The sequence below is a fragment of the Momordica charantia genome (genome assembly GCF_013281855.1).
Source record: "Momordica charantia cultivar OHB3-1 chromosome 1 unlocalized genomic scaffold, Mcharantia_2.0 BLBB01000001.1, whole genome shotgun sequence".
NCBI lineage: Eukaryota > Viridiplantae > Streptophyta > Magnoliopsida > Cucurbitales > Cucurbitaceae > Momordica > Momordica charantia.
Genome location: NW_028275157.1, coordinates 2,783,094 through 2,797,222, shown reverse-complemented (window position 1 = coordinate 2,797,222; position 14,129 = coordinate 2,783,094). Strand labels below are relative to the sequence as shown.

Here is a 14,129-nt window from a genome sequence, read left to right as displayed (position 1 = left end):
TTAGAAAGTGGGTCGTATCCATAGTGTTATCAGGATAATGTACCGAAACCTTACCCATATATTATTGACCTTTAAGTTATTACTAGAACATTATCCACCTGTATATAGAACATATATTGTATATATACACACTGTATATGTAATGACCCAGAATTTTCCGTACACCTCTAGGTCACATTCACTACCCAACTAATCAAAGTTAACTCCGACTACATCCTGCCAACTTCCTATACGCATAAACTCCAAAAAAAAAAGAATCAAGTTCCAATCCTCATCAAATTAATGATAAACCAATCTCATGGAATAACATTCAGCAACATTCGTGAACCACTTCACGAGGCAAGTTTATTATTCAATCTATATGAATCTAAACAAATGGAATAAAACTCAAATAGGCTCCTAACCCGAAGCAAAACTAACAACAAGAAGAACGAATCTCTCAATTATTCAAATGCAAATAAACCGTTTATTGGCCACAACATAAGGCTCTATCCAACGAATTAAACTAAACAGGAAAACTAAGTAGCCTATGGTCCTCGAACGTCAGGCCTCCTCCGTCCCATCACCGCGGTCACCCACGAGTCCTTCACCTGAAACAATCATTGTAGAGGGGGGGGGGGTGAGTATATAAAATATACTCCGTAAGTAGCCCTCACCAAACACACACAAACGTCATGCTCATAACCATAAAGGAAACATACATCGTCATGCTCTATCATTACAGTATGCGAACAACTATAGACATGCTTGATGGAGAAAATACATACATGCGCAGCGGAAGTGAGCAAGAATCGAAATAACAATCTAGATGCATAATACAACCTAAGATTAAACATGCATGATCATACATTATGATGCTTAGAGATAAGTAGAGAAAAAAACAAACCTTTGTAGCTTTTCAAAAATCTTCAAATAACTCCAATGAAGGACCACCAAGAGATCTTCCTAGCTATTCTCAAGGCTTGGAATAGAGTGGTGGGACTCTTTTTAGAGAAGGAAAAAATTAGAGAAAAGTGGAGCTAAAAGGAGTTATGTAAGCTTTTCGAAAACACATCAAATGGCCAAAGGTTCCAAGAGATCTTGATGTTTGAACAAAAGCCTTCTTAAATAGGCAAATTACATGCAACTCTTGCATGTCAAAGTTCACCAAAAGCTTACAACACATATTCCACTCATGCATGGCATGACTAAGTGTCAAAATGCATGTCTAAGTTCACCAAAAGCTTACAACACACATTTCACTCATGCATGGCATGTCTAAGTGTCAAAATGCATGTTTAAGTTCACAAAAAACTTACAACACACATTTCATTTATGCATGCATGGCTAAGTGTCAAAAAGTGGATTTTTGAGATTATTTAAATGTTCCACTCAACAAGTTAGTGGAATTTTCCACCAACTTGGTTAAAAAAATTATTTTAATCTACTTTAGTCAACCTTTGACTTTCTCTGGTCAAAGTCAACTATTTGACTTTTTCCAAAATCCGATGTTTGATGAAATCCATGCCTCCGATTATGAATCCGCATTCATAATTTTAATATTTAAATCCTATTTAAATATTTTGTCAAAATTTCTCAAATTGATATCATATATCAATTACTTAATCATATCTCATATGATTAACCTAATTCGTACGATTTGAATTATTCCTTCAAATTATTCCAAGTTTATTCCTATATGAGCTAGCCAGGGGACCTTATGGACCTACAGATCATGAGCTCCAACGATCTGAGATTAACCGGTTAAACTCTTTAACCTAGTTAACCAACAATCGTTAACTACGCGGTCACTCCACTAAAGCCCGTAGCTGCACTCTCCTCACTGTAGATATATTATGTCAATTTGATATAACCATGATCGGTAAGTTGACCCTTCACAGGTTGTTCGTAATTACATCTGGGTCAAAATATCGCTTTACCCCTGTAATTATCTCTTGTTCCTTAAGTCCCACTAATCCTCTGATGAACAATGATTTGTAATCCAACTATCAAATGAAAAAATCCTCTCAAACCTTTTGATGAGGGTGGCGCCAATTGTTCAAGACCTGGATTCAGCCCTTAGGAGAACAACCTCTCTACTATCCCAAAATTGGGTAGAAGTGAATTCCTTCTTGCACCCTATGTCCCTAGCTATCTACCGAGTCTTACCCCTGAAATGGGAGGCTTATTGAGCCAGCGCTGTTGAGCTGCTCTCACCCATGCAGATCTAAGGATAATCCCTAGTAAACAGAAGTTCATAGTTAGCTCAGGATTAAGATCGAGTTACCTAGGCCATCAAAGTTGAGATAGTTAGTTTCAAACAGTAAACAGTGTTATAAAGTAAAAGTGACTATCTCATGGTCCGGTCTTATGCAAACTCTCTGCACTAGACACCCCCACTCGCATGTCTTCACATGAATGAATTAGGATCACATCGTTTCTACTAGCTACAAAGTGGGCCGCATCCATAGTGTCCCCATAATAAGACGCCCAACCTTATTCCTATACTATAGACCATTTAGACTATTAACTCAAACTTGATCCATATTTATGTCTCTTACATAGAGTTTGAGTCTCAGGTAACAATCTAGGATCCTTTATTTTATTGGATTTAGATATAGTAAGAACATTTTATTGGATCAATAACTACTTATTGATTAAAACCTTCAATAACAAATTTATTGAATGATAAAAGTATATCTGTCATTTTCAAACTATGAGTTTTAGGAAATAAAACCCAACAAACTCCCACTTGGACTAAAACTCCAATGGTACATTTTATTGAGTTTGAGTGAGAAAATACAAGAAGATTGGGCATACATCAGATACACGCCGAATTATTCTCCCACTTATCCTAGTTTACAAAACTCGTAGTCCTAGACTCTCTAGGTGACCCTCAAACACTTTAGCCGAGAGGGCCTTAGTAAATGGATCAGTAAGATTCTCTTCCGAAGCTATCTGAGTGACGACCACGTCTCCCCGGTTTACTATCTCCCTTATGAGATGGTATTTCCGCTCAATATGCTTTGCGCGCTTATGGCTTCTAGGTTCCTTGGAATTTGCAACTGCTCCACTGTTATCACAAAAGAGAGTGATGGGCAGATGTATGTCTGGAACGACTTCCAGATCAGTCAAGAATTTCCTGAGCCACACTGCTTCCTTTGCTGCTTCACAAGCAGCTATGTATTAAGCTTCCATTGTGGAGTTTGCAATGCAAGTTTGCTTTACACTTCTCCACACTACTGCTCCTCCATTCAAAGTGAACACTGATCCCGATGTAGATTTTCTAGCATCTTTATCGGTCTGAAAATCAGAGTCAGTGTATCCTGTAAGGATCAAATCCTTAGCACCATACACGAGCATATAGTTCCTCGTTCTCCTAAGATACTTGAGGATATTTTTAACGGCAGTCCAATGATCATATCCTGGATTAGACTGATATCTGCTGACTATCCCTAATGCATAGCATATGTCAGGTCTAGTACATAACATAGCATACATTAAGCTTCCAACAGCTGAAGCGTAGGGAATATGTCTCATCCCCTCAATTTCTTGAGGTGTCTTAGGACACTGTTCCTGAGACAGGTGAATTCCATGTCTAAAAAGTAATAAACCTCTTTTGGAATTCTGCATCTTATATCTAGACAACATTTTGTCGATATAAGTTGCTTGAGACATGGCTAGTGTCTTGTTCTTTTGGTTCCGAACTATTTGGATCCCTAGAACATGCTTTGCATCTCCCAAATCTTTCATTTGGAATTGCTTAGCTAGCCATTTTTTAACGTCAGACAGAAAACCTACATCATTCCCAATGAGTAGGATGTCGTCAACGTACAAAACTAGAAACGCTACAGTGGAATTGACGATTTTCTTATATACACAAGGTTCGTCAACATTTTGCTCAAAGCCATAAGATTTGATCGCAGTATCAAATCTTATATTCCAGGACCGAGATGCTTGCTTCAATCCATAAATGGATCTCTGAAGCTTACAAACCTTTTGTTCTTGGTCCTGTTCAATGAACCCCTCTGGTTGGACCATATAAATACTATCTTCAAGACTTCCATTTAGGAATGCTGTCTTGACATCCATCTGCCAAATTTCATAATCATAAAAAGTGGCGATGGACAATAGTATCCTAATCGACTTTAGCATGGCAACAGGAGAGAAAGTTTCCTCATAGTCAACTCCCTCTCTCTGGTTGAAACCTTTTGCCACAAGTTGAGCCTTGAAAGTCTGTACTTTCTCGGTATGGTCTCGTTTTCTCTTGTAGATCCATTTACAACCAATTGGCTTTACGTCATTTGGCTGATCTACAAGAACCCAGACCGAATTGGAATACATTGATTCCATTTCAAGGTCCATGGCTTTTATCCATTGGTCTCGGTCCACATCATTCATCGCCTGTTTATAGGTTGATGGATCATCTATGCCGTCCTCTGGTATGACGATTTGAGTTTCAGTTAAACCCAAGTAACGGTCAGGCTGAAGAACAACCCTCCCACTATGTCGAGGCATTCTCAACTCTTGAGAAGGATGTGACTGACCATAAATGTTAGTTCCATCAACTACTTTAGTTGATGAACTAGCTCTTTCTGCAGTGTTTTTGGACATCTCATTCAATACTAGCCTACTGCGAGGTTGATGACTCCTAATGTGGTCTTCCTCTAAGAACGTGGCATTTGTCGACACAAATACTTTATTTTCTTGAGGATTATAAAACAAACCACCTTTTGATTCTTTTGGGTAACCTACAAATAGGCATAATTTTGACGTCGTTCCAATTTCTTAGGGTTTTGCACCTACACGTGTGCTGGGCAGCCCCAAATCCTAAAGTGACGTAAACTACCTTTACGCCCTTTCCATAGCTCATAAGGTGTATCAAAACACTCTTAGAGGGAACATTGTTCAAAATGTAGACAGCGGTCTCTAACGCATGTCCCCAAAAGGAATCAGGTAATTGAGCATAGCTCATCATAGAGCGAACCATGTCTAACAAGGTTCGGTTTCTTCTTTCAGATACACCATTCTGTTGAGGCATATTAGGTGCAGAAAGTTGTGACTGAATTCCATGTTCTATCAAATAGTCTTGGAATTTCAAGTCCATGTACTCTCCACCTCGATCCGATCGAAGTGTCTTTATTGATTTACCTAATTGGTTTTCAACTTCTGCCTTATATTCCTTGAACTTTTCAAGGGTTTAAGACTTGTGATGCATTAGGTAAATATGACCATACCTAGAATAATCATCAATGAAGCTGATGAAATATTCATACCCACCTCGAGCTCTTACGTTCATCGGTCCACAAAGGTCTGAGTGAACGAGCTCTAAGGGTATCGTGGCTCTAAGACCTTTTCCAGTAAAAGATCTTTTAGTCATCTTTCCCTCAAGACAGGACTCGCACGGTGGTAAGGAGTCATCTTCTAACTTATTTAGAAGTCCACTCTTAACCAGCCTCCCAATCCTATTGAGATTTATATGTCCAAGTCTTAAGTGCCATAAAAAAGCGTTAGAAGAAACCTTTTGTCTTTTATTATGAGTTTCGACAGTTCTAAACATCTCAGTCATAAAGATAAAATTTGCTCTGGTTGGTCTTAACTTATATAAGTTGTTTTCGAGTATAGCAGAACAAATTTGAATACCTTTTCTGAATATGAACGCTTCATTAATTTCAAAGGATATTCTATACATTTGTTCTAATAAACATGAGATAGATACTAAGTTCCTTTTCGTAAGAGGAACATACAAAAAATTTTCTAGTAAAATGTATCTATCGTCAAAAAACAACTTTAAATCTCCCACTGCTTTGGCTGAGACAACATCTCCAGTTCCAACTTTGAGAATTATCTCGCCTTCTTCCAGCTTCTTCCAGGAACTAGTTTCCTGAAATGAGAAACAAATATGGTTAGTGGCTCCTGAATCAAGTATCCAGGTGGAAGTATCATACTCCACTAAACATGTTTCAACAACTAGTAAATCGTATTTACCTGTCGTTGCTTTCTCTGCTGCTTCATCAATGGTGGCCCCGTTCACTTCAGCAGTATTGAAGTGGACCATCACGTCCAGGACATGTTCTCTAACAGAGGTCCCCTCCTTCATATGCTCATTGTAAACATATTTAAGTGCCTCGTGCCTCAAGGTCGATGAAAGTTCCCCAAACATCGCCTTTAATGAATCCATGATTTCCTTTGCAGTCATCAAGGGTTCATGTTTCTTTGCCAATACATCAGTCATGCTGGCAAGAATGTAGACACGGGCCTTATCGTTGGCCTTGACCCATCGATCAAATGCTTCCCGAACATTTCGGTTGGCATTTACGGCAGGGGTTTGTGGACATTCCTCAGTTAAGACGAATCGTAGGTCATCGACGACTAGTATCGTATTGAGATTGTTTTTCCACGTTGAATAATTGACCCCGTTTAGTTTTTCCGAAGCTAAGAGTTGAACTATTGAGCTATTCATGCTGAAAAACAAACATACTTTATATTAGTTTCTATAAATGCAATTTTAAGTTTAGCAAATTCTAATAAAGTACCCATTTTTTATTTATATTTGCAACGATACTTCAATGGTTTAGAACAACCTCCTCCGAGAGGCAGTCAACCATTCCTCCATTGAATTAAGACAATCTTGACTAAATGCTAATACCAAAATAACTGTTATTCCTATAGCCTTTAGTTATCGTTTGGTTTGGTCAAGAATATACTAACTCTTAGTAATTCTTGTAAGTGTGACCTTCCACTTTTAAACTTCTAAGATTAGGATCAATATGCTCCCGAAATTGGAAAGTCAAGATTGAAAACGAATCTAAGAAATCCTATCCTTTTAGGAGTTCGCGGTGTTCCGAATCCTATAATACCACCCTCCGATTGGTAAGGTCGCTCCAGGGCAGACATGCATGCGCATTATAGGACTCTCACGGTGTGACCTAATGGAAGATACCGTAGGATTTTGTTGACACTAATCCTTCACCCACTTACTATGAACTACTTCCCCTATTCACCCTGTTCATAACCCATGCAAACACTCTCCGAAGGGAGGCCGCTCCCAGGGCGGCACGAAGGCAAGCATGGATCTCACGCTGTGAACTCTTAGGGACGCTAGAGCTAATAGTACATTACTAATCTCCAGCTGAAGTGTTCTAGACGGTTTTAGGGTATATTTTCACTTTAGGCATATATTCAGGCTAAATAAACATATCCTAAGTCTAGGTGATTCATCCAAATATAACTCTTATATTGGATTTAAACCTACGATGTCTAGGTGATAAACCAATTTTATTACCTCACACCGCTCATGCATGCTCATGAAATTGGTTAACACAACTCAAGAACCGACTCAATCTCCAGGTAGGGGGTGTTCCGTAAACCGTCAACTTAAATACCCCCAGCCTTAGACAAGATTTTATCAGGTGAGTGTTCATGTTTTACCAATTTATGAGTAACGACCTAGTTTTTGCCTATGAAAACTTTTGCATTGGCCATTAAACCCTAAGTGAGCATGCATATTATCTTTATTATGGATTTTAATGTCTATCTCTTTTATAACACTTATAAACCATAGGCATGCTCCATAACCATACATTCAAATCATAATTTGAATCTATCATGCATACTATACATTATAACTACTTATAAGATATCTCATGCATGATACATGCTTAATCCTATGGTGGGATTTTAAATCTAAATGGCATACATTATGCACATTCAATATAAAACATTTAATTCATACATTCATAATGCATAATTAAATCAACAATTAAATTGGACCGGTTTTGGCATCCTTACAACTAAATTAAACTAAATTATTACAAAACAATTTTGTAGAAACTTGAACCGAAATTGAACCTCTTCAAACCGGACCTCCAAGAACCCAAACCGGCTTGAAACAGCACGAATCAGACCAAAAAGGGAGGAAAACCGAACCTGGTCGAAAGCTTTGTCGTAGGCGGGTTTGAAGCTAAATTTCAGCCTTTATCTCTTTGAATTTGACCAATATTACAACCGAATTCCAACTCTAATGACTTCGGAAAAAGAATAATAACAAATAAAAGGACATAATTACAAGCCAAAATTAAGAGGATTGCCAAAACCGTAATATATCCAATTTAATTCAACTACAACATTCATCAAATGAATTTGTACCCACCATATGCAAATGAATGTTATTCTAGATGCTCTGATACCACATGATGGAGAAAATACATACATGCGCAGCGGAAGTGAGCAAGAATCGAAATAACAATCTAGATGCATAATACAACCTAGGATTAAACATGCATGATCATACATTATGATGCTTAGAGATAAGTAGAGAAAAAAACAAACCTTTGTAGCTTTTCAAAAATCTTCAAATAACTCCAATGAAGGACCACCAAGAGATCTTCCTAGCTATTCTCAAGGCTTGGAATAGAGTGGTGGGACTCTTTTTAGACAAGGAAAAAATTAGAGAAAAGTGGAGCTAAAAGGAGTTATGTAAGCTTTTTGAAAACACATCAAATGGCCAAAGGTTCCAAGAGATCTTGATGTTTGAACAAAAGCCTTCTTAAATAGGCAAATTACATGCAACTCTTGCATGTCAAAGTTCACCAAAAGCTTACAACACATATTTCACTCATGCATGGCATGACTAAGTGTCAAAATGCATGTCTAAGTTCACCAAAAGCTTACAACACACATTTCACTCATGCATGGCATGGCTAAGTGTCAAAATGCATGTCTAAGTTCACCAAAAGCTTACAACACACATTTCACTCATGCATGGCATGACTAAGTGTCAAAATGCATGTTTAAGTTCACAAAAAACTTACAACACACATTCCATTTATGCATGCATGGCTAAGTGTCAAAAAGTGGATTTTTGAGATTATTTAAATGTTCCACTCAACAAGTTAGTGGAATTTTCCACCAACTTGGTTAAAAAAATTATTTTAATCTACTTTAGTCAACCTTTGACTTTCTCTGGTCAAAGTCAACTATTTGACTTTTTCCAAAATCCGATGTTTGATGAAATCCATGCCTCCGATTATGAATCCGCATTCATAATTTTAATATTTAAATCCTATTTAAATATTTTGTCAAAATTTCTCAAATTGATATCATATATCAATTACTTAATCATATCTCATATGATTAACCTAATTCGTACGATTTGAATTATTCCTTCAAATTATTCCAAGTTTATTTCTATATGAGCTAGCCAGGGGACCTTATGGACCTACAGATCATGAGCTCCAACGATCCGAGATTAACTGGTTAAACTCTTTAACCTAGTTAACCAACAATCGTTAACTACGCGGTCACTCCACTAAAGCCCGTAGCTGCACTCTCCTCACTGTAGATATATTATGTCCATTTGATATAACCATGATCGGTAAGTCGACCCTTCACAGGTTGTTCGTAATTACAGCTGGGTCAAAATATCGCTTTACCCCTGTAATTATCTCTTGTTCCTTAAGTCCCACTAATCCTCTGATGAACAATGATTTGTAATCCAACTATCAAATCAAAAAATCCTCTCAAACCTTTTGATGAGGGTGGCGCCAATTGTTCAAGACCTGGATTCAGCCCTTAGGAGAACAACCTCTCTACTATCCCAAAATTGGGTAGAAGTGAATTCCTTCTTGCACCCTATGTCCCTAGCTATCTACCGGGTCTTACCCCTGAAATGGGAGGCTTATTGAGCCAGCACTGTTGAGCTGCTCTCACCCATGCAGATCTAAGGATAATCCCTAGTAAACAGAAGTTCATAGTTAGCTCATGATTAAGATCGAGTTACCTAGGCCATCAAAGTTGAGATAGTCAGTTTCAAACAGTAAACGATGTTATAAAGTAAAAGTGACTATCTCATGGTCCGGTCTTATGCAAACTCTTTGCACAGGACACCCCCACTCGCATGTCTTCACGTGAACGAATTAGGATCACATCGTTTCTACTAGCTACAAAGTGGGCCGCATCCATAGTGTCCCCAGAATAAGGCGCCCAACCTTATTCCTACACTATAGACCATTTAGACTGTTAACTCAAACTTGATCCATATTTATGTCTCTTACATAGAGTTTGAGTCTCAGGTAACAGTCTAGGATCCTTTATTTTATTGGATTTAGATATAGTAAGAACATTTGATTGGATCAATAACTACTTATTGATTAAAACCTTCAATAACAACTTTATTAAATGATAAAAGTATATCTGTCATTTTCAAACTATGAGTTTTTGGACATAAAACCCAACAATGCTCTACTAATATTTTATACATTCATCCATAAACATGCTCTAAAAAGACCCGAAGCTAACCACAATCAGATAAAAACATTACCGTCCACCTGGCTCTCTAATACCTCAACTACAACTATGTTCACCTCAGTTATTCGAGCTCTTCGAAACCATTCTTTTGGTAGTGTCGGCCCCTGACCATTTATACCCAGAGCCCCGACACTAATGCATCGACCCTCGACCATTTATACCCGAGACCTCGATGTCTTACCATCTATTGTCCCTTGACCATTTATACCCAAGGCCCCAATAGTTCTCCTTTCGAAAGACTCCTCGCATCGACCCCCGACCATTTATACCCGAGGCCTCGATACCCAATTAGTGACGTATCAGCCCCCGACCATTTATACCCGAGACCCTGACACTCACCCATTCACTTCATAATTTGCAAAACTCCACACATCGTTTCTAGCCCCCAACCAAGATTCCAGTACTAACTTTCTAATAACACCAAGCACCACAACGCCCATCAACAACACCAACACAAGTATGATTTCAATGCATCTCGCCGCTCGCCAACACAATCCAGCATGCTTCCACAACATAAAAATCTTTCTAGAAGCAAACAATAAACTAAACATACTTTCACAACATACGAATGACAACGTTCATATTCAATAAGCACTGCTAGATATAATAAAACTCATGAGACACGCCAAACACTTCATACGAACTCAGACAACAAACATTTCCAAAATAAATTCACTTTAACGAACATTCCCTACAGTCATACATCATTCTATCACGGATCTCAGAAGTTCAACAATACGAAATTCCCACTGTTATTACCGACGGACATTCAACACTAATCATGCATACAAAACTACATATCAGAACCAATATTAAGCATCATAAACAGTACATCAGCAACCAAATAACCAACATCAACGCACGCACTCGCCCCCGTGCTACTTACTACCAAAAGTCCTAAAGCTCCTAAGCTTGTCAAACACTTCCTACAAGGAAAAAGTACAAACAGAGGTTAGTAGCCAATTGGAAACATTTAAATAATATTGAACCCAAATTTAGGTGTGTTGTTACCTACTAACTCACACCAAAACCTCTTGGGTTAGAAGTGGGTCGACGCCGAGGATCTTCTAGCTCCAAAATTCGACTTTGAATGGCCTTAGGCTTGCTGGAACGATGTCAAAAACTGATGGGTAACATAGATTTGGGTCCGATTGAAGGTGGTTCAATGCCGACCCAATGCCGTAAGGAGTGGGTATCAAGAATCAAGCTTCGGTTATGTGTGGGTAATCGTATAACGTTGCTGGAGGGGCTGGATAACACCAAACCGAGGAAAGAAAACGTCAAGAAACTTGCTGGTGTCACAGATCTGGGCGCGGGGTCACCGGAGGAACGATGTCGGACCTGGGCTGTTGCCGCCGCTGTCTGGTTCTGCTCGGAATGCGTCGCCGCCGTGGAGAAGGCCCGCCGGGGGTTGCGCACGTCGCCGGAGGTAGCAGCAGATTGTTGGGCGTCCGGTTCTGCTCGGAACGCGTCGTCGCCGTGGAGAAGGCCCGTAAGTCGTGCGCCGCCGCGAGCTGCTGCAGGAGGACGCCGACGTGGAGGAGCTGCTGCTGCTGTGCCGCTTCGCCGGAGAAGAAGGCTGCCGTCTGGACAAGAAGAAGGAGAAGAAGGTTGGAGGGGCTGTCGGCTAGGGATGAGGAAGAAAAAAAGGGAGGAAAAAGAAGAAGAAAAGTGTTAGGGTTTCCCTTTTGTTTTGATTTAAAACAATTTTCCCATTAAGCCCAATCATCCAAGCCCAAAGAAGGAGGAGTCCATTCCCTCAACCCAAGACCCAACATACCAAGCTCGGTTAATATTAATTTAATTGGATTGTTAGAGCCCGATAATTATCGATAAATTCAATTAACATTCACTTTGAAATTTAAATGAAAAATCTCCCGATTCGAGACTAACTAAGCTGAGGGACTCGGGGCGTTACAGTATATCAAATTTATATGTTGTATATTAAATATATACTATAGATCTGTTATATACTAATTCAGTTACATGACATATCTTTAGATGTTAGTTTATTGGATTTGGGTTAATGCAGTTCTAAAACAAACATCAATAACCATTTTATTGAATAAATATTTGTTTTATAGCTGGAAACCTCGAGTTTAGGGCATAAAACCCAACATCTATGATGTCCCCCGTAGGTTTGGCAATCTAGGTCAGAGGTGCTTATATAACAATCTCGGAGCCTTAGTCATGCCCATATTTTCTTCATTTGACCTCATTTATGTTTTGGTAGTTAAAATCAAGCCCGTTCCTATCCTGACCTAACAAACGTTCAACTTCTTGAAGTACTTGAAAGATCGCTTCAAAAGCGGTAAGCAAGTCGGAACCTTGCTGATGATCAAGCTTTGATCTGGGTCCGGGCTGTTAGACTATAACAACTTGCTATTTCCTCAAGATGCTCAACGCCCTAACTTAAAGCTAGGTAGGTCAAGCCGAGTACTTCGTATGACGTATGACTTTTGCTATGATTCTCAATGGCGTCTCTCTTTCTTTCTAGCCATGGTCTGCACTTCTGCCAATGCCGTGAAGCGCAAGCGTCTCGGTGATGCCAAATAATTCAAGGCTTGGCCGAGTTGAGGCTCAAAAGTTGTAAGGCTGGAAAGTGCCAATGCAGTGTCTTATGAGGCCAAGGAGAGAATAACTTCATTTTCGGAAGGTATCACATCCGATAAGAGGCAAGACGGGATCATTCGTTTAACTGATGATCAGGAAGCCAGGATATGAGGGGATCTCGGACATCCAGATGAGGTTTTGAATCGAACCTTTGAGAACCAGGGTGAAGGACAGAGTGGTGCAAATGGGGAGAGCTAGTTTCTCTCTGTACTTACGACACACCTCTAAATTTATTAGTGTACTAGGTTCGGCCATCCAACAAATGATCGATTATACTGTCGGGCTGAGATTTTTTAGTATAGACAATACCTTCGCCTCGTTTTTATAAAAGCTCCCTAACCAATGCTTTGGCTTTCTTGTCTTACAGACTCATGCTGTGGCCTTCCATGCCTCGATCATGATGAAGGCCATGCTTGACGGTAGAGATCTGTTGACTGAGATGGAGCGGGAAGCTTCCTTCCACTGCCACAGAAACCACTGCCGCTACTAAAGGTGAGCAAAAAGAAGTCACGGTCGAGCTGGAGGCCACGAAGCGGAAGCTCAAAAAGGTCGAGCATGAGGTCGAGCGCGGAAGAGTGCTTGTGAGAAGGAGTCACATCGTGGTGAAGGGGCTCGAGGTTGAAAAGATAGAGCTCATGTGACGATCTTGTAAACAAGATCACAAACATGAAGCCCGACATCGAAAAGAGTGAGGCTTGGCTGAACAACAAGGTGTTTCTTGAGAAAGCCTTCCGAGCCCACCCTAACGTTGATGGTTTTACAAAGGACTTCAATGACGTCAGCTTCAAGTGTGTAACGTATTGGCTTAAATAGGGGGCTCCCGACCTCGACCTTAGACCCATAAAGCTGAGATATATCGAGAAATTGGCCTCGGGTCCAACAATAGCATTTACCCTCAAGACGTGGTGGATGGATATCTGAGGGACCTTGACTCCATGCAAGACGACGAGGAAGAGGATGGTAAATCACTCGAAAGAGCAACACCATCCATACTACCAAAGAGGAAGCTCTTCTTGTGGACTCGCAAGAGGTCGACCTGCTTGTTTCCCAATGAGAGATGAGGGCGCACCTCTGGAGGGCTTGGATTAGCTTTTTCGGCAGCTTATGTTTTCTACTTAACTTTTGCTTAGAAAATTGTTGATTATGAACTTTTGTGGACTGGGGCAGATGCACCTCGGTCGTTCAATTTAATGAAATTTGAATTTCATATTTTGTTCTTTGTTGCTGCC

General features: G+C 39.7%; 1 protein-coding gene and 1 long non-coding RNA gene across 2 annotated transcripts; both read right to left on the bottom strand.

Annotated features, from left to right (window-relative positions):
- Positions 1-250: 250 nt before the first annotated feature.
- Positions 251-1,362, bottom strand: LOC111023908 (uncharacterized). Its single transcript, XR_002603221.2, has 2 exons — positions 887-1,362; positions 251-590 (listed from the first exon to the last, which is right to left on the bottom strand). It is a non-coding gene; the product is annotated as an uncharacterized LOC111023908 (long non-coding RNA).
- A 4,152-nt stretch (positions 1,363-5,514) lies between these two features.
- LOC111023904 (uncharacterized) lies at positions 5,515-8,515 on the bottom strand. Its single transcript, XM_022301403.2, has 3 exons — positions 8,311-8,515; positions 5,968-6,443; positions 5,515-5,863 (listed from the first exon to the last, which is right to left on the bottom strand). Exons 2-3 carry the CDS (start codon positions 6,440-6,442, stop codon positions 5,856-5,858), a joined length of 483 nt encoding a protein of 160 aa, XP_022157095.2. The 5' UTR covers position 6,443; positions 8,311-8,515; the 3' UTR covers positions 5,515-5,855.
- Positions 8,516-14,129: the final 5,614 nt, after the last annotated feature.

Bases quoted from the DNA above. Each gene is read 5' to 3' on its own strand.
- LOC111023904 (XM_022301403.2), bottom strand. From the start codon at position 6,442: ATGAATAGCTCAATAGTTCAACTCTTAGCTTCGGAAAAACTAAACGGG.